Source organism: Trichogramma pretiosum, unplaced genomic scaffold (assembly GCF_000599845.2).
Source record: "Trichogramma pretiosum strain Unisexual culture from Peru unplaced genomic scaffold, Tpre_2.0 scaffold10, whole genome shotgun sequence".
Classification (NCBI taxonomy): domain Eukaryota; kingdom Metazoa; phylum Arthropoda; class Insecta; order Hymenoptera; family Trichogrammatidae; genus Trichogramma; species Trichogramma pretiosum.
In genome coordinates, this window is record NW_019641652.1 from 1543438 (window position 1) to 1563647 (window position 20210).

General features: G+C 38.2%; 1 protein-coding gene across 1 annotated transcript; it reads left to right on the top strand.

The window, feature by feature from the left end:
* The first annotated feature begins 11506 nt into the window (after positions 1-11506).
* On the top strand, positions 11507-12980 carry LOC106655923 (zinc finger protein 836-like). The gene is made up of 4 exons (XM_023459976.1): positions 11507-11642; positions 11723-11837; positions 11908-12832; positions 12922-12980. The coding sequence occupies exons 1-4, from the start codon at positions 11614-11616 to the stop codon at positions 12978-12980; spliced, it is 1128 nt and encodes a 375-aa protein (XP_023315744.1). The 5' UTR covers positions 11507-11613.
* The last annotated feature ends 7230 nt before the right edge of the window (positions 12981-20210 follow it).

The following is a 20210-nucleotide window of genomic DNA, read 5'->3' on the forward strand; positions in this document are numbered from 1 at the left end:
AAATGTTAATCGGTTAACATGTGTATCGATTAGCACAATGATTAGAGAAGAGTAAAGAATAAAGGAATTTTTAAAATCGGTTGCTAATGTACACACGCGGGAAATCTATACGAGTTACATATAGATACAGTCGTATCTATTGTTTCAGCGAAATTCTTTCACCACGATGATTTCGGTCTACATATGTAGGTTTGCAAAGAAGACTCGCGCTTTTGTTAATATCATTGCGTCCCGGAATGGCAAAGAAAATTATTTTTCTAATCTAGCTTTATCGCGCAGATTCATCATCACGTGTATAATCTGATGATTTAAAGTATAATCACTCGTGGCAGAAACATTTATAGCTTATAAATCTTCGAGCTTTGCGAAATATCAAGACAGAGGGAAAAAAAGTCGCAAACGAACGATGACTCGTCAAAAGACCGTTACCCAGTTTTTTCGAGTTCGCCTACACGCACATCTCGTTAGATCAACAAATCAGTTTAATTTCTGCAACATTCAAGAAAAATAAAAATTATGTATCGCCTTTCGATGCATCTCCTCTTCTTGGGCACCTGCGCGGGACAACGCGTAATTTATTTGCAGCATACCTCGCGCGTATATATACGTATACGCAGGTAGCGCATCGTTGACCGAGTCGGCGAATTTACGACGCGCGATATTGGATAATGAATCAGGTGCTGCTGTGTGCGGCGCGCGGCTTTAATGAAATTAAAGCCACACACACACGGCAGTCGACTCCTGCCCTGCCTGACTACTATACCTATTATTATATAGCCGGTACCCACCTATGACACGGAGAACCTAAGACCAGTGCGAGATTCTCACCTTTATTAGCTTCTGCTCCGCCGCTTATATATAAGTGCAATGCCTACCGCCACGACGACGCTTTTACGACTGCGTTTTACCTTTTATAAATAAACCCCGCTCTATATAAGACACACGCGCTTTGATTGTTGTAGGGGTATCGACGTGCGGAGTCACGAGCCCCAAAGAATGAACGACTCGGATGCGCCGCGAACGACGTCGTGTCCCCTTTTATCCCGACGATATTATTAGATTCTTAATTTTAATTTATTTCTGCTGATCCGTAAAATTTCATAGCGTTAGAAAGAGTTAATGTTTACTACGAGTAATGGCAAAAAAATTACTTAATTATATCCCACGGTCGCTGTGGAAAGGTACTTTTCTCGACTTTCATGCCAATGAAATTCGTTTCAAGAAAGTTTCGCCGCGTGTGTGTCGCGCGTGGTTTTTACGCGACGTTGCGCGCAACGTATATTTAACCAATTTTTTTTTTCTCGTTGTACACGCTCGTGTAAACTCATAACTCAATCTATCGACGTCTGTCGTGTCATAATTAATAAATCGAATTAATAAACGTCAAAAATTTCTCGCTGGAATTCGTTCGTCGCTCTCGGACATCGGAAATACACATACGCGTGTATCCCTTTTTTGCCGCGCGTTATATGGGAAACGAGTTTCCCTTCTGTTTTATTATTTTTACTTTATGATCGAACCAAACAATTTTTTGACATAATACGTGATTCGATGCAGAGCACGTCGGAAGCCATTAGCGGTCCATTGCATTCGCGGTTTAACGCGTATAATGAGCTTTTAGGATCTTTACGGTCTCGTAATATAGTATTATGTGTGTACCAAAGCAGCTGTTGTTGGCTTTTAATTGCCGTGGCGTCTCGTACATTATAATACACGGGTTTTCGACTTTTAAGAGAGAGAATACGGAGTCAATTTTTGTCGCCTCTATAGCGACGCACATTCCAGATTTCGAATTATATACATTGGCTTCGACGCCTCGTTAACCCGTTGACGCGTATCGCGTGTCGTCCGAGAAAAGAGAGAGAGAGCGAACGAAATATTTTCACGCGTACATTGAATTATTTTTTAACAGACATAATTAAAAGAGTCGTAATATCATTTGTGCTGGTTTTACCGAGAAATTTTCGATTGTTTCGGACACGCGCGCGCGAGTTTTTTGTTTTTGATGTGGTAGTACACCGTTTGAAAATATTCGCATCAAAGTCAATGTAATGGTGGAGGAATTTTTTTCTCCGTGCAAGGGAATTAGATTTTATGTATGAGCATGAAAATTGATGTTATTTGTACTAAATTATTAACAATAATCAATAAAGTTTATACTATTGAGGAATATGTTAATATTTTAGTTTTAGTTTTATATATGTATCTTTATTATGTAGCTGAAATTACAAACGCTCGTGTAACCACTAGCCCTATGTAATATGATAATGAACACTGTCTGTCGGTATTAACCTCGGTAGTGGCTATGATGTAAATTGGAGTACTTTTTACAACTACGTTATTAGGTTAACAGACATGAATGTCCAACACTATGTTCAACTTATCCAGTTATATTGACTTTGCCACTTGCAGATTTGCAGATAAAAGTACCTCGCCATCTAGTAGCGAAGGCTGCGACTTTATTTCAATTTTCCTGCAATTTTTCGAGCGATGCGTATGGACTTGAACGCTCGATCGGACTCGAGTCAACTCGATCGAGGGATGCGACCGAGTGACCGGACTGAAATTGCAGGCCCGACCGAGTGCTACGACTGCCTAGGATCGAGCCGCTGACAGGATAAACGCAAATTATTCAGAATCGAAATATTCATTTGTAATCAGATAATGCATTTAACATTAAGCGTGCGATTGGATTGTCATGCATTTTTTGTAAAAAAAAAAAGAGAAATAAATCAATACTGATACATTAATTTATTAAATCAGTGAATTTCACCGCTGCATCACTTCAATTATTACACATTTTACCACGACCTAAATTTATATCTATCGCTCAAATTTACAGGGCTGCATTCCTCGATAAATAACACGAACTTCCGGCAATCGTCTTTTTTATTTTTAACATATCCACTCGACGCTTCTTCGCCTGAAGTGTGCTGCGCAGCCGCTTTGACAATTTCCATGGCTCGTCGCAGCCACAAAACGTCGTTTCTCTAATCGATGAAATTCGATACGCGCGAATCGTATACGCGACGCCTTTTTTCCCATAGTATACGCAACGCTGCGCGCAAGAAGAAGAGAAAGATATAGGCTAACTTGCGGGATCCCACTGGCAGGTCAATTATATCGAAATAAATATTTAATATGCAGTCGCGCGCAGCTTCCCCCCTTATAGGAAATTATATAATAATTCCCGCATGCTTTATTAATAAGCGTATAGGTCGATACGTAGGTGCAATAAAAGTGTCATCTTGTCACACGTACGGTCCTGAAAATACTTGTTGACCGCGGGAGGTATTCTCGGAAAATTTCCCATATACATTCCTTCATCGTACCCGATATTAATTCCTCCATTCATACGCGCCATTGTCTTGGGTGCCGGATTCGTGTTATCGGCGCGTTGATTGACGCAGCCCAGTACCATCTGCTTCGCTCTTTTTTTCTTTTTTTAAGTAAAAAACGGATGCAGCGAACAGTTCCTACAAATATAATATTATATAAAAATGTGGCCTTTCAAAGCCGCATTACAATAATACGACTTTTTAATGTGACTCATATTTATACGTATTTTGGGCATACTCCATTGGAATTTCGCACTTGTTCTGCTTTCAGACATTCCTTCGATCTTGACTCCAGAAGAATATCGTGTCTATAGATTCAACAATGCCCTCATTAGCCACACGTCCGTACAACAATACGTCTCGTACCTGTAAGATGACCATTCGCGCCTTTTCGTTAGGCTCCTGAGAGAGAGGGAGGAAGAAAAAAAATCGATACATTTTTCATAACCTCGTGTGTCAAGGCAAGTCAAAATATTTTGCCCATTGTAATGCGAGTATAAGAACTGCAACGACACTTATAATTTCCTGGAAATGTGCGCCAAATATTTTTTCTTCTCTCTCTCTCTCTCTGTTACTAGCCTGCCTCGATCGGCACAGGGCATGAGTCAAATTCAAAATTTCCGCAGAAAAACCACATATAAATTATAAAAATGCGTATACGTAATAATACAGCGTGGAGCGTGTGTCCGCGCGTACGTCCGAAAAGGAAATCCATCACACCCACGCGAGTATGGCTTTGTTCTCACAATGTATCATCGATGTAATGGCGATCTCTCGAGCAAAAAGAAAAAAAAATTGATTATGAATCATCTCTCGTACACTCACGCGTATACGTACAACACAAAAGCAGCTCTCAAATATATGCCTGTGTATTACGCGCGTGGAGAGGTCTAAAACGTACGACGTAAATTTCAAATTGATATAATGTCATCGAAGTGTATATGAATCCGGCGCTATAATCATCGGGGCGTCGATGATGTGTATAACTGTTTTGATTTCCGAGCTCGAATTTTCGGATAATTAATGGTCTCTCTTTTCCCACCATTATCCACGGCGCGGCATGCATAGTACGGCACATCGATACTGCCGTATAATACGGCCTATACTGCAGCAGCATCAGTAGCAGCGAACCCCCTCCATATACTCTATATCCATCGGCCGATCCCCGGACACGATTACGGGGCTAATTCACGAATTAATTCCCATAACCAATCGCCTATACATACGTCGATTTGCGATATATACGCAGGACAATAGGGGGGAAGGTCGTGTACATTGGCACGTGGCACAGGAATCGTTACACGCCGATATTATTTATCGCATCGATGTATTTATATGAGGGATAGAGCTATGGCTCCATACATATATATTTAATATACATCCAGGGTGACATAATAGGCCATAATTCACTTATAAAGCTACGGTTATTTCGAGAGAATCTTTCGCGCGGCGCGCATACCTGCGAGTACGCGGGGCGCGTCGTTGTAATTGTAATCGGCTTAAATCGAGCGTTGTGTCGTACAACATAATATCGTACACCGTCGGAATTACAAATCGCGTACTCGGAGTCATGCGATCGTTTAACGCACGAGTCGGCCAATATTTAGCTTCTTCTCCTTCTTTCTTCTTAATCGATGTCTCTCGCGACGCATCACCCCCGTTTCTTCGTCTTTTTTCCGTTAATTCCAAATTAATATTTATATTGCGTTAATTATCTTATCGTTAATTACTTGCGCGAAAACGAGCTCGCACACCCACGCTCGTTTATTATATCGTATCGGTCGCAAAAGAGAGCCAACGTTCGGTGTCAATGCAATTATTTGCATTTGTCATGAATCGCGCGGTGTTAATCACGCGTGTTAATCCGAGCTGTAAAAAGGGGGCTAAATATAAAACGCTCGCGTTCGATAATCACGCATTTAATATATTTACACAACTCGCGCGGCGTGACGTTATAACCGCGCGTACATCGACGAGAGATTATTTCACGCGAGTGTCAACGTGCTTTCTCCAAATTTTGTCGACGATTTCCGATCGATTGATTTTTAATTAAAAAAAAATTCAATAAACGACGTATAATAAATACACTTGTTCTCGTTACGTGAGTGGACAAAAGAAGAAGAAGAAAAAAATGCGTCAGAAAGTTATGAGCTATGTAAATATTAAAATATACACGCGGTTTCCCATGCGTATATATAGGTATCTGATTGGCTTTTTTTATATGATGTCTATATGTGTGTGCGGTCTATTACTGTGCGAACATTCCGAAAAACTATTAAAACTGACCGAAATATCGTAAAAAAAAATTTGAGTAATGGCCCGCGAACTGAGACCACGAACAGCTTCTCGTTATCCTCGTTATTCCGGAGTGAATATTAGAGAGAAGAGAGTGATGGCCTTATGATGGGCATTGATGCGCCGTCGTAAATGGAACAATGAAGTACATTATGTTCATTTATACGAACGAAAAGAGTTGAGGAAAGGAGGGATAGGACTGTATTATCGAATGAAAAGGGTTGAATATTGTCCCTTTTTTATTTTTAATGGCTGAGACGACTTTACGACGGTCAATAATGCGCAGCTGCGCAGTAGCTGTAAAGAAAACAAAAATCTTTCGATTCTAGCAATCGTTAGAAGCGCAAATTTGATATAGGAAGTTCGAACGATCGTGTGTTTCATTTTTTTTTTGAACTTACCGCTTGTATAAAATGGGTTTGTAAATGACAAAACCGCGAGACGACCCACCGATTGAGTTACACAATCTATCCATCTACTTAATACTACTTAATAAATTATATGTTATGTTAGCTTTTTTATTATATAAATAATGTTCATTTATCAGTCTAGAATAGGCTCGTAAAGTAATCAGTTAAGTCATGGGGGGTTAATTAATTGATTATCCGAACGATTGCTTGAATAAAAAAGGCCGAAATAAATCTATGCCACAAAATTCCGCGTAAATCATTCGAGATTGGTCGCCTCGCGGCTATCATCGTTGATGATATTTTTAAACTGCGCCGTCAGCGGAGACGATGTTTCTACAAAAGCATGTATTGTAAGCGGACGAAAGTGTTGAGTAATGGTCGAGGACTAGATTCGAGTAGCCCGAATTTATTTGATCCTAATTAGTGTGGTTTAAACACCATAATTACCAAAAAAGTGTCATGTAAGATCAATCAAAGCTTCGATACACATATAGACACTCGAAAATTAAATGTGCCATCGACTACCCCCAAGAGATTTTGGAAGAGTAGAGAGAAGGAAAGGGAGAGAGAGAGAGAGACAAGAAGAACTCCATGTTTGATCATCATTATTGAGTTTATAATTCTTTTCGTATCATCTAGAAATATATATTATAATCTTTTGTTTAGTCAAGTTTACGAGCTTATCGCGTGAGACCGCGAGAGTTTCACGGCTGCGAGCACAGGTATACTATACTATCAAAAGTAAGAAGCAAAGAAGAAGAAAAAATGAACATCTGAGCAAATATTTAAGTGAATATATAATTATCGAAATTAATGAACGATGATTAGCAAATTTGGATCATTCCACTTAGAACTAGATTACGCAACTTCTTCGTTTTTTTCAGCTTTCTCGAAATGTATCCCCGCTATCGACGCTTCAGAGATAAAAGTTATTATAACAAGAGCCCGGGCAAAAGTACGACATTTTTATGGCGATCGAAAAAGTTTCTTGGGTGTAAACTGGGTCTAGACCTGGACAAAAGTTGTTTTTTTAATATTTAATTACCATTTTTAGATTAAATAAAATTAGTGCAAATTCTTATTTAATCACACTTTAAATGGTTATTTTTAATTTTTTTGACGATTGAAACGTAAAGGGTCACTTAAATTGAATTTGTTAATTTGAATTTGATAACATGATCGTCAATGCTTATAATTAGCAATGAATCTAATTGCGTCGCAATTATTCTCTAAACAACATATTTGTAAGAAATGATCGGAGAAGAGGAATTGCTATGGACTACATTAAAAACCAACTATTAAAACGACACTAACTATTGAAACCATGATTGGCTTATAAGCAGTCATATTTACTTTGCTACTTGCAGATTTTCAGAAATAAAGGTACTCGCCATCTAGCGGCTAAGGTTTAAAGTGGTATTATCGTATATAAAGTGGTTGAAAACTGATCTGATTTTTTTGAAAACAATCCAGATGTTGTTTGAGGTCATTTAAAATTTATTTAATATTTTCAACAAAATTTGCCAAAGACGAGCTAATTAATTGTAATGTATTTTAAAACATCTTAAATGGTCGTTTTAAGATTATAAAGCCATCATGAATGTTGAGCTCTCCTGACAGGGAGGATTCGGAAATGAGATTTTAATTAATAACAAATAATGAGGCAGCAACAAACGCCTTTCCCATCTTACTGCTCGGATCTCGAGAACACACGTAAGAGATTATGTCTAAAAGACACGATTATAGAAATTATGTCAACGGTTGACCATAATCAATAATGCGGCTGTCCTGTGGTACTCGTATAAATGGAACCGTCTCGTATATTGATTTTCTTGGTATCAATCATGGAAACGGCGAGACTCGAGCATGGACGATTTCCGAACACGGACGTGTTTCTTGCGGACAACTTGAGGTTTTCATAATCAGCGTTAACGTACGCTCTATACAAGGGTTGAATTCGAGATTTTTTACCCTGGAGAGTTCGTGTACTGTCGCTGGGCATCTGTGATCCGATACAAATTAATGATCGTGCGCGCGGGCAACATTTTTTTTCTTTTTTTTTTTGTCGTAAAAATGTGACGCGAAAAAATCTCTGTTTCGATTCTGTGAATTGCGATTGAAACACGAGCAAGGCTCGATTTTTTTCTGCAGGTGGTCGCGCGCGCATCCTTTAATCGACGCGTTCGAAGGCCGAGATCGTCGCGGGAGACGACCTCGTCTGCGAGTGAAAATTTCGATGCTTCATATGCACGTTCGATGTGTCACGAAAAATAAGTCAGATGCTTCGGGGTTGAGCTGCGACGAGCAAAGTTTGAAATTCATTTTTCAGTTGAGAGGGTAGAGTTACACGCTAAACTCGAAAAGGCGAAGCGTTACGTTATAAAGTACAATCTGCACATGATATAATTTTTGATAATTATACAATTTTTGTAATACCTTTTCTATAGACTAACGTTGTTTTGAAAAGTTTAGTCAGCGCTTATAACACTTTTAAAAAGAGTTAAGGAGGGCATTTTTTATGCATTTTACTTGTTCGAGTTGTACGTGTACTCTAAGAGTGAAAATTATTTTGTGTAATAATTTTTATTCGCTCAAATGTGCTCTCTTCTAAGAAAATAGAATTTACACGGAATACAATGAACCAGTTTTAGGTGAGAGCTCTCGGTTCGAGTCCGGGTAGAGGCCAAATTTTTCGATGTGTACATTTGCCCATAAAAAACTGGAAAATAGATTAATAAATTGTTCCTAACCATGCTTTGATTTATATCATTTTCTTTACTTTTTCTTTTGCAGATTTATAGATGAAGATACTCGCCATCTAGCGGTTGAGGCTGACTTCAATTCTGTTTACAAATAATTGCAATGATTACGATGCAAATAATCAGTATTAAAGCATCAGTTTGTAATCAGATAGCGGATAAAAAATAATGTATAGTTAAATAGTACACAGTTCATGTGAAAAATAAAGTTATTTAGTTAATTTCGAATGAAAAGTTCATGTCAAAATATACTGAACAAAATTCATTATCGATTGCTTTAATTTTAGTACCCAAGTTTACATCAAATCGCATTAAATTCAAGGTTCATTTTTAACCGTGCATATTTGAAGAATTTAGATTCAGCTTTTTCCGCGAGTTATTTTCGTGTAATTCGCCTGTAAAATTTTCCTCCTTTTGTTGTTTTTCTGATGATTCAGCCTTTTTTCGTAACCGGTCGTACCCATTGAATGTTCGTAGTTACATACCTCTATCGGTGAAAAGTATGCAGTTGATCGGATGAATTTCGAATGAATCTTCGAGATGAAAGAAAAACTTTTTTTCGATTTTGACCCCTTAACTTACAATTCGTAGACTCGTAATAATTCAACTCGAAGTCTCGAATCGCGCGATCGATAAGCTAACAATAAAAGATTAATTCTACATAAATTTTCAGATAAATCGTGTCTCGATCAGACGCAGCTACGACGATGATGAAGAAAAAAACGAAGAAGTAAAAAAAAATTATAAATTCTCAAATACACGCACAAGTACACGATAAGCCCACGCGCACCGCTCGTGATAGCTCGCGGCAGCGGTGGTGGCGGCAAATTATAATATTTGTGAATCGTCGCGCGTTATTATACTTATAATATAATAGCTCGGATGGGGTCATCGATTTCAATTTTCCATTCGAGTACAGAAAAATATTCCTATACCCATATCTCTCTCTGTTTCTGCGCCCCTGTAAATTACGAAGAGCACCGATCGCTCGCGGGGGTACAGGTGCGAACGCGTCTTTATACAGCTTCCGTCGCGTCTTTTTTTCTCGCGCGCACGCACATATGCTCGTGATGTCCCTGGTCAAGGCTCGTTGAAGATGAGCTTAAATATTTACGTATCATTTTATACGCGTGCCCGACAACGACGCCCACAGAAATTCAATCATATTGTATATACGTACCGATGCACGCACACGAGAACTTGTAAGTAAGTCTCCCGCAGCGATAATTGCATGGGCGTGTGGTAACGAGAGTAAGAAATGCCCAATGAACGAATTTCATCGGTGTCTATATGGTGTAACGCGATAACGACGCTCGTATTGGATATATTTTATGAAGAATCATAATTGTTATTCGTCTCGGTGCGACGACGAGACGCAGTACACACGGTAACAATTTATAGCAGGAATTCTGAATTATTCAGATAACGTGATATCAAACCGAGGAAAATTAGAGGCCCCCGGGCACGCGCGCGCAGCTGGGCACAAATATATATATATAATTGCATATTAATAAGTTATTAAGAATATCTATATTCAACGAGAGGAGTCGGGTTACGATTTTTTTTTTTTTCAATTTTAATATTTTGTATGCCATGTAATACATGCACATGCCTCGGACGGCTTGTAAATCACTCTAACGCTTTGGACGTATCAAAAATGCTGCACACAAAAAATTACATAGCTATTATATGGTCTCTCTCTCTGTATAGCTCGTTACGCAACGCGAGGCCCCTCGCTATCCTACACGGAGCTCGCACACAGCCTTCGATTATGATTTTGGCGACAGCGATGGCGTGAAATTCGATGTATTATAATAGTTCTGGGCATTGTGCGCGTATACGTGCGACCGATTTTCTGCGAAATCGAGAATGGTCAGAAAACAACGAACTTTTTGTGCCATACGTATGTCGTAATTTTGTTAGTTTTTCGGTGAGCGCTTGATACCCTTTTTCGGCTATTATTTTTATAAAGTAGAAAAAGTAATTGCAATCAACGTAAAAAATTGAAAAATTGAATGAAAAAAAAGCATTTTCATATATACCAGCGGCCCGAAGATGACTACTTCCCTGCCACTGGGCAAGGAATTTCGAAGAGCGATTTTCGAAACACCGGGTAAGCCGGGAAAAAAGAATGCTCCAGAGCGCACAAAACACAAAAAGCTCTCAGGTACTTTTATACATTTCGTTGTTCTGAACCGAGTATGGAATTTTTAAAATCTATTATCTATCTATCCACAAGTAATTTTGCAGAAACCAAACGAATGTATGACTTATTTCCATTTATCAAACGCTAACTCGTTCATTGATTTGAATTTTTTAAGCAATTCATATATGAAAATCATGTTTCGTTTAACTGTCTTAGATATTTTACTACTTACTTGATGGTTCAATGACTAAACTGAATTCAATGCCTGATATCACGGGTAATACTGTCACGCATTGCCCAGGCGTTGAGAGATATTTTTCTCTGTTGTGCGAATGTTTCTCCACACATATCGCACGTTGGTGTAAGAAAATTTTGCCCCTGGATGAATGGCATTTTCAACGCTATTTTGGTGTAGTTTTAATATTATCTGCGAAACTCCAAGGTAATACATATCTCTGTACGACTTGTGGACGGTAGAGGGGCGAAATATCGTCAAGGAATTATCACAGACGCGAGTATTTCTAGCTAATATATACGATCGGTGCGTTCAGTCGCTAACAAGGAGCTAAATTCCTGAATGAGTGTTTTCTCGTGTCGATTAACCTCAAATATTTTTTCTCTGCGTACATCCTTAAAATTCAAAGTGATTACATTTAAAATAGCGAATGATGGAAAGCCCAGAGGATACAGTTAGGTATTTATTAACTTTTTTTATTCGTGGCGTGATCTTTTTGCTTTACATATTATCGATTCATCTGACTCGTTTTTCTTCAGGGTGAAGGAAGAGCCGATCAATGATACTTGGCCGGTGGCAGGCGATAATATTTTCGATTCGGTGGACTCATGCAAAGCCGTTAAATGTGAAACACTGCCGTTTCATAAATCATCAGTGAGTTCAATGATTCGAATTATGTTACTTTGATTGAATCATAGAAACTTATCGATAATTGTCATTTTAGGCACAATTGGCGAGTGAGACTGGAGCGTCGCGGGAGAGTTTAGGTAATGAAATATTCGCAGATTATGAGTGCCAATATGTTAAACTTGAACCGACATCTTTTTCGACAAGAGTCTGCAAAACTGAGTATCAAAGATACCCATCCGTTTTGAAAATAGAAAACTTGAATCAGAAAAATTACTCTAATGGAAAAAGTCTGATGATTTTGATAAAAAAGGATTTCGATTATGATAATAATTGTCAATTCCAAGCGGATTCCCGATTGAAAATTGACGAATTTAAGAAGATGAAAATATTTAGAAATATGACTGGCACCAATTTATCTTGCAAGTATATAAAGTGTGGAAAATTTTGTCAAGGAGAAGCAAAGTTAAATTCACGTATCAGTTCGACAGTTAAGCGTATTAGATCTCACGAATGTGGCATTTGCCACAAATTATTTGATTATAAAAGCTACCTCAAACGTCATCTCAACGCAGTGCATTATCGCAGTAAACTCTTTCAATGCCAAACTTGTCAGAAATCATTTTCACACCAAGGTAATCTTAATAAGCACTTAAAAACAATACATGATCTTCGCAAACCCTTCGAATGTCATATTTGTCACAAATCTTTCGGACGAAAAGAACATCTTGAAATTCACACAAGTACAGTACATGATCGTAGCAAACCCTTCAAATGTGATAATTGTTACAAATCATTTTCACTCCGAGGTAATCTCAATTCTCACATAAATGTAGTACATAAACGCATTAAATCCTTCGAATGTGATATTTGTCGCAAATCATTTGGATACAAAAAACACCTTGAAAGACACATAACTGCAGTACATAATCGGAGCAAACCCTTCAAGTGTGACATTTGTCACAAATCATTTGGACAAAAATCTGTCCTCAAATCACACATAATGAAAATATATCATCGTAGTACATCCTTTGAATGTGACATTTTTCATAAATCATTTGGTATGAAACCCTTTGAGTGTGAGATCTGTCAAAAATCATTTGGATACCAGAATGTGCTAAAGACTCACACAAATGCAGTACACAGTCATGGCAAACTGTAAAAGGATGAGATTTTTCCGTAGACATCGCAATGAAGACGTTTGAAATTAAATTACGTTCATATCACTCCATTTCAAAAAATTTTCTCATAAATATCCTTTGATTTTGTGAAGTACAATAAAATACTTTTTACTATTATTAACTTTGTTATGACTGCGATACCCCTCCCTCTTATCGTTCTAACATTAACTGCAATATTGATGATATTTATTATGTACCTTACGTAGAAAGATTTTTAGTTTATAAAGCATAAAACATTTTGATTGCCTTTATTGCTATTTCGAAAATGTAAGTTTGAACAAATTATTGTAGTAATCACGATTACTTAATAATCACGTTGAAAAGTATAAACTCATCGGTGCGTTTCGGAGGCTGCGCAAGCAGAGAGACAGCTGCATACGGATTACGAACTCTATATTACTACGGCTCTTGGCTCGAGCGTCGTCGCACTCACCTATAATACATATTACACAATCCGAATTCGACTTTCACACTTACATACGCGTTGCTCCAGTGCGTGAGTGTATAGCAAGAAGCACAATTAGAAATCTATACATATATATTACGAGGAAAATCATTACGGGCTTTCGGCGGTGCGTGTATTAATTAGCGCTTTGTGCCGCGCGCCACACACACACAACACATTATATACGCAAACAACGTGTTAATTAACGAGGTGTACTTTGAATAGTCGGTGGACAGACGTCGCGCATGCTTCAAAATTAACGCGCTCATTGTTGCGCGCCAAGGCAGTCTGCGATTTAGAAATTTGGATCGCCCGAATTATACGTCGTGTGTTTACGCGCAGAACGATGAAATTTCAATTGTAATTGTTTATGTATCGGCAATAATACAGATGTTTTGCTAATTTCCTCGCGCGCATTCCGCAATCTTCGAACAATACGACTTCCATTACGGCGCTTATGGACTTTTGGCTTCCGGCGAGGAAAAAAGGAAAAATACAATCCAAAATTTTTTGATGAGTCACTAAATTATGATGGATGAAAAAGAAAAAAGGCTCGATGGTGTATTATGATGTATGCTCGTACGAGCTGTCGACACCTTGAACTATTAGCGGTTTCCATCATAAAGGCTTCATAATTTTCGTGTCTTCGAGGTGTCAAAAGCATCATTAATATACGAGGCGCCTACTTTACGATGCGTATAATATGTATCAGATCACAATTGATGATCCTTCGTCAACCCGTTGAGATTTCAACGTATAATAAAGGAGGATATGTGTGGTTTTGGGATGAAGCGTTGAGAAAGCAACTAGAAAGATCGAGTAGCGGCAGAAAACAATGATCTCGTATTATGGAAAATTATGTTCCGCCATTGTATGCATGTTTATTTTAACACCTGTAGGCGCAAGGTCAATGTAGCATCTTTTTTTTCAGGCTTTTGTCTTGCCTATAATACCGTAATGATAGCCATGCAATGATGCAAAAGACTTTTTTTTTTGTATATCTAATCTTCGTGTACGAAGATTAGTGTCATTTACCCGATAAAAAATATACAAAAGAGAAAAATTTAAAGGGAGCAATGATCGCTCGGATAATTATTAAGCACGATAGTTTGAAACGAGGAAAAAAAAGCGGATAGGTACACGAACTCGACTATCGTCGGGTAATATCGAATCATGTGTATCGTAATCATTAGCGAGACATCGCGGCTTATCGATTGCACACGGTACCAGACAAAAGAGTGAGAGAGAAATAGTAATTTCCACCGCGAGTCAAGGTCAATATATCATGTAATTGCATGATTATATACTTTTTTTTCCTATTTAATATGTATTTGATCGGGCTTAATCTTCGAATTCGGTTGATTATCGATAACATTGTCGAGCAAGGAGAAAACAAAAAAACAATGGGAATAAGAATCATACGAAACACCTGTGAATCTCACGGGGAAAAAAAATAGAATAATTATCGACCTCGGGACCAACGATGATTGCACAATAATTAGGTAACGATTGTACATTCTAATGTTTTTTATTTTGTTGCTTTTCGAACGATATCGAAATAGGCCAATTTATTGATAACAAAGAGAAGACGAAGAAGAAGGAAGAAAAATAGCCCACGCACAAATATGCGATAGAGTTGACGAACACCGTGACTCGGTATACGATTTCATTCATGATTCCGCGCACAAATGATTGAACTTTAAGTAGGCTGATAATGAGCGAGAAAAAAAAATTGGAGACGTGCAGCTCATTGCGTCCAAGTCGCGCACAATACAAAGGATTATTACGTGGGTCGATTGTTCGCAAATAAGCGTTTTATAATTCGTGAATGCCTCTACATGCGCATGTAGGGCGTCGCGCAGACGTAATAATTGGATGTTGTTTTGTTTTTTTTTCGAGCGCACAGACGCGATAATATTATGCACGAGCACGAACTAGCTCGTCTCTTTTTTTGAATATGATTATTATCATAATCGAAATCCGATCCGATCGCGGTGTCGTCTGTGTGTGTGTGTGTGAAAGCTTGGTTGACATTCTTGATTGGCCTCAAAATTCCAAAATGATCGGCGCTTATAGTTCAGTATGTCAAGAAAAGAAAACTGTATTTAGGATCTTTGAATGCTCGAATTAGAGAGACTCGTAAATGGAGACACGCGACCTGTAACGAGCTTGTGTGATACAGGTGGTAAAAATTCAAATTTAGAGAAACCAAACTCTATAACGCATTTACTCGACGATTTAATCGAAAAAATTACGATAGATTATTTAGCTTAATGCGCATTGTAGGTTCAATTTTGAGATATTTACGGTGCTGCGTGAGCTGGAGCACGCAGAGACGTTGAGTACATGATCTGTTTTTAACGTTACCTCGCTATTTGTTTAAGGATTATGAAGGATTGAAAAGAACAATTAGCCACACATCTTCCAGTTCTTAAAAAATATAATTAACATACGATAGGGATAAAGTCGCAATTAGCCCATTCTGTAATTCCTCGCTTTGTAAAAAAAAGTATATTTATTTGTGTTTCATGCAATACATTTTATAATGCAAGGGTCTAAAAGTAGCAGCAAATTTGTAATTTTTTTTGTTGGAGTACTATGAAGTAATTAGATTCAATAAGTAAATAAAAATATAATGAGGCAATAAAGATGATTATCTTAAAACACATTTTTTAAGATTTAAAACTTTCTCTACGAGGCTAAGGTAAATGTCTTCATTTTGTTGCTTTTAAAAAAATATTAAATGAAAATACGAAAAAAACATGTTTGGCAATAGGCTCATTTTCGGAAACAAATGTAGACCTGTTCTCAATCCCTTTCAATGCTACATCATCTTTTTAAGCTTTCACCGCTAGATGGCGATTACCTCAATCTGTAAATCTGCAAGCGCCAAAGTCAAAATAATTGTATAAGTGCATGGCTCTAAAAAGTATTATTTTAAAGACTAGTCTTTATGTAGGTTCAAAATACCCCGTCTCTTGCGTTTCATTGTAAAAGTGTGAATATTCATTTAAAACATTGAAAAAAAAATAAACTGTTTCCCCAACACGAAAATCGCGAGTGTTATATTTTCGTCCGAAAAATGCTTCGCAGCTAGCAAGTCTCGATCGAAAAAATGCTTCAACATCGAAGTCACATGAAGTTTCGAAGCATCTCGAACTCGCAGCTGTGCCGTTCATAAACGAAGCATCTTCCCATATTCTGCTTATTATAATTTTTGAAGGAAATATAATAAGCTTTATCTAAGACGTACTAATTTTTAATGAGCGCATAAATTACTCTCCTTATACACGCAATGAGTACATGTACGGGTGGGTCACGTTCACCCGCCTCTCAGCTATTTTTTCTCGCGAATGCGTCACTCTTGATATGCATCGGGCAAAACAGAAGTAACAACAGTATGTCGACGTTAGAAAAATATCGCTCTTATCGCAAAATTCACCGACCAATGATACACGGGCTAATATGATTGCTTTTGCATCATCGATGTACGGTGGACGTTTATTCGAGAAAACCTGAATCACAATCTGACATCCCTACTCCTTACGTTAGCCGCGCCTATAGAGATACCCATGGTCCGAGATTTTATCTTTATTCTCACAATCTCTCTTTCTCTATATAATATATATAAATTTCACGATGTGCTCTCTGTCTGCTATATATCCACGCGAGAATAAGCGAAACTCGCCGTTTAATGTTTTTTTCGATAAGATAAATAATTCGCAGCTATGAGCGAGCGAGCTACTCTACGCCAGGATATCGAGCCTCGACGCAATTTGCCAATGTACTGCGGAATAATGGCTCGATAGAGCTGGCACGCGTATATAGGAAGAAGCGTTAAAAGTGCGCGGAATATGAGCGTCGAGCCGTTACGACGTGATGTACGTATAGGAGAGCTGCTCTCGGGGGCTGCGAGAGAGAACAACAATTTTCCCCTGTTACGCTCGCGGCGTGTCTATCCGTGTATGTATACGTATACAAGCTTGGGGGGGACGTTGCGTGAATGATTCTTGTATCAAGGGGCTTAAATTGGATATTAATATTTCATAAACTCGACGATCGAGTATATACGCATCTTTATATTCTCTCTCTCGCGCTCGTTGTTCCATCACGATTTTGTCATGTTCATCGCGCGCACGCGGCGAAAGAGAAAGAGAGAGAGAAGTTTGGATTTATTACGGGTGCGCTAACTTCCCGACTCGGAAATATCGATGCGCGCGAAATACTTTTTTTTTGTATCGATACGATTCGGCTGTTTATTATTGATGGCCGCGGGGATACGTTCGGGATTTTTTAACGATTTGTTTTCATCGCGATTCGCGATGGTATTTTTTACGAACGTATTATCGGTGTGATGCCGATTTACAAGCTTGTAATGATGAGCTGTAATGATGAGTATATAAATATACAACTCGTGTGCGATTCAGGTTGTAAATTGAATGATTTGTGTGAGCAACTTGAATACTATGTGCTTATGCCAGCTCGTGGTAAAACCAGGACAAGATGTTACAATTTCGTATGTGCCATGGCGGTTTTAACAATATAATTTCGTGCATATGAAAATTATATTAAAAATCTGACCGTTGCATGAGACTGACTCACGAAGTGAATAAGTTTGCAATATACCATTATTTGTACTTTATCACTTGCGGATATGCGAATAAAGGCATTCGCCATCTAGCGGCGACAGCTAATTGCTTCGAAAATGACTGAATTGTTATGTCTGTTTTGAGCATTCGACGCAAAAATAATTCAGTTTTAAAGCATTAATTTTTAATCTAATTGTTTAAATTTGAGTATGATATTTGAATCCATTTCATTCATTTTCAACGAAGATTCCCTGTACGCAAGTCAAGATATCTTTAATAAATTCACTATCGGCTATTTTAATTTTAATCCCTAAATTTACTTGAACATAGTACTATACCACGGTAAAATTGATTTTAACTTAATTTTTATGGGTTTTTTTGATAATTTGTCAAGTACCTTATAACTTTTACATTTCGAAACGAAATCCGTAACTAATGTTAAGAAAAATAAGAGAGACAAATTAATTTTTGTGACAGTCTAATATTTTCTATAAATTTCCGTAAAAGTATAAGGTCAGACTGTCTCTAAGCTTTATATATAATTGGCTCTAGATTTCTCTTTCTTCAATCGTATTATAACCCATTTGCGAGGGCAAACATAAATATCACACCTGACCAAAGTCATCATAATACAAATTCGAATCTTCGATGGCTTTAAAAGGTTTCATATAGATAAGAATTCTAATGAGATAAAAATTCGTCTAGGGATTTAAATTCCAGAGGCAAAATCGGCACATTCGATACAACTCAAACTTAATGGATCAAAAGAAAGTTTATCGATTCATTAGTCTATTTTTTTGTCCCTAGACATTGATTTGCGTGAGAAATTTTTCTTCGGAAATGCATACATTAATTCGCCCATGATTATCTTCTTAGTCGGACAAGTTGGAGACGTTGAACTCTCTGTTTACCTCATAGTCGTACCTAAACTAGTAAAAAGAAACTAAAAGAAAGTCCCATCTAATTATCCCATCACACACACACACGCACACATGGATTTGCGGCTGGATATAGGGCTATATATCGGAATCGATCGCATTGGGCCGAATTAATCGCGCGTAAATATAACGCAACTGTATACGGTTCTCAGCCGCAAGCTTGTTCGCGCACCGGCAAAATGGCAAGGCAAACGACCACAAGCTTGCCCCGGCTAATGTACAAAAGCGCCCCGATTGATAACTCGATAACAAGTCAATCCTCCCTTATATATATTCTCTATACTCGGGGCGAGGCTTATACCATTGTATTATTATCATTATTTTCGGTAATCGCAGGAAAATTGCACCCGTATCGTACCGTATCGCTTGCTCTAAAAGAGATCGAATTAATCGTCGCTGGCGGGTATTATACCTAGTAGCGACATGTGCATCGCGTGTGTGTGGATCGTCCGTATGTGCACGCCGCCCTTTTCAAGCCCGACAATCGCTCGCGCGTGTGTTTATATACACGCGAAAGTTGATACGACCCATATGTGCGCGAGCGCGACGTCGAGTATTTTTCATCCCTCTCCACCCCTTGTCCCGCTTGAAAATCATCGAGTTTGCAGCAGCAGCCAGCGGGGGTGTAAAGTAAACCGAGACAAATATCTATTTATCACGCGTTGTATAAACGAGCTGCTCGGGTCTGAATTGATATCGACGCGCTGCGCGTACACAAAATTCAAATTCCTGTAGTCAATTTTTTTTACTTATCGAATTCGAGTATCGAAAGTGTTGTACTCGAGCCTTCGATTTTCTCGGTATCGAGGAAAATGTTGAGGAAAATATCAAGAGGGTGGAGTTGCTATTTACTCGAACGCAGACACCGAGCTGGTCAAGCTGCAACATAGCACGATTTATGACCAATTAAAATCATACGTATATCTCTTTGTTTTCCGACAACAATTCCAAATAATCGACTCGTAATATTATACAATAATACGACACGAGACCTTAACAAGCCGACTTCCATCGAGCGTCGAATGCTTATTAAAATTTAAAATTATTCCACCCCCCGCTACTGATTCGAGGCATCAGTAGGACAATTAGTTCCGTAATTACGAACTGTAAATTTTGAGAATAAGTATGTACGGAAAACGAAAAGATCCAATACGCGTTCACGACATTCCTATCTGTACTCGCGTATCACTGGTCAATGTAGAGCTGATGATCACGGACGCTATTGAATGAAATTGTGGGCGGACAAC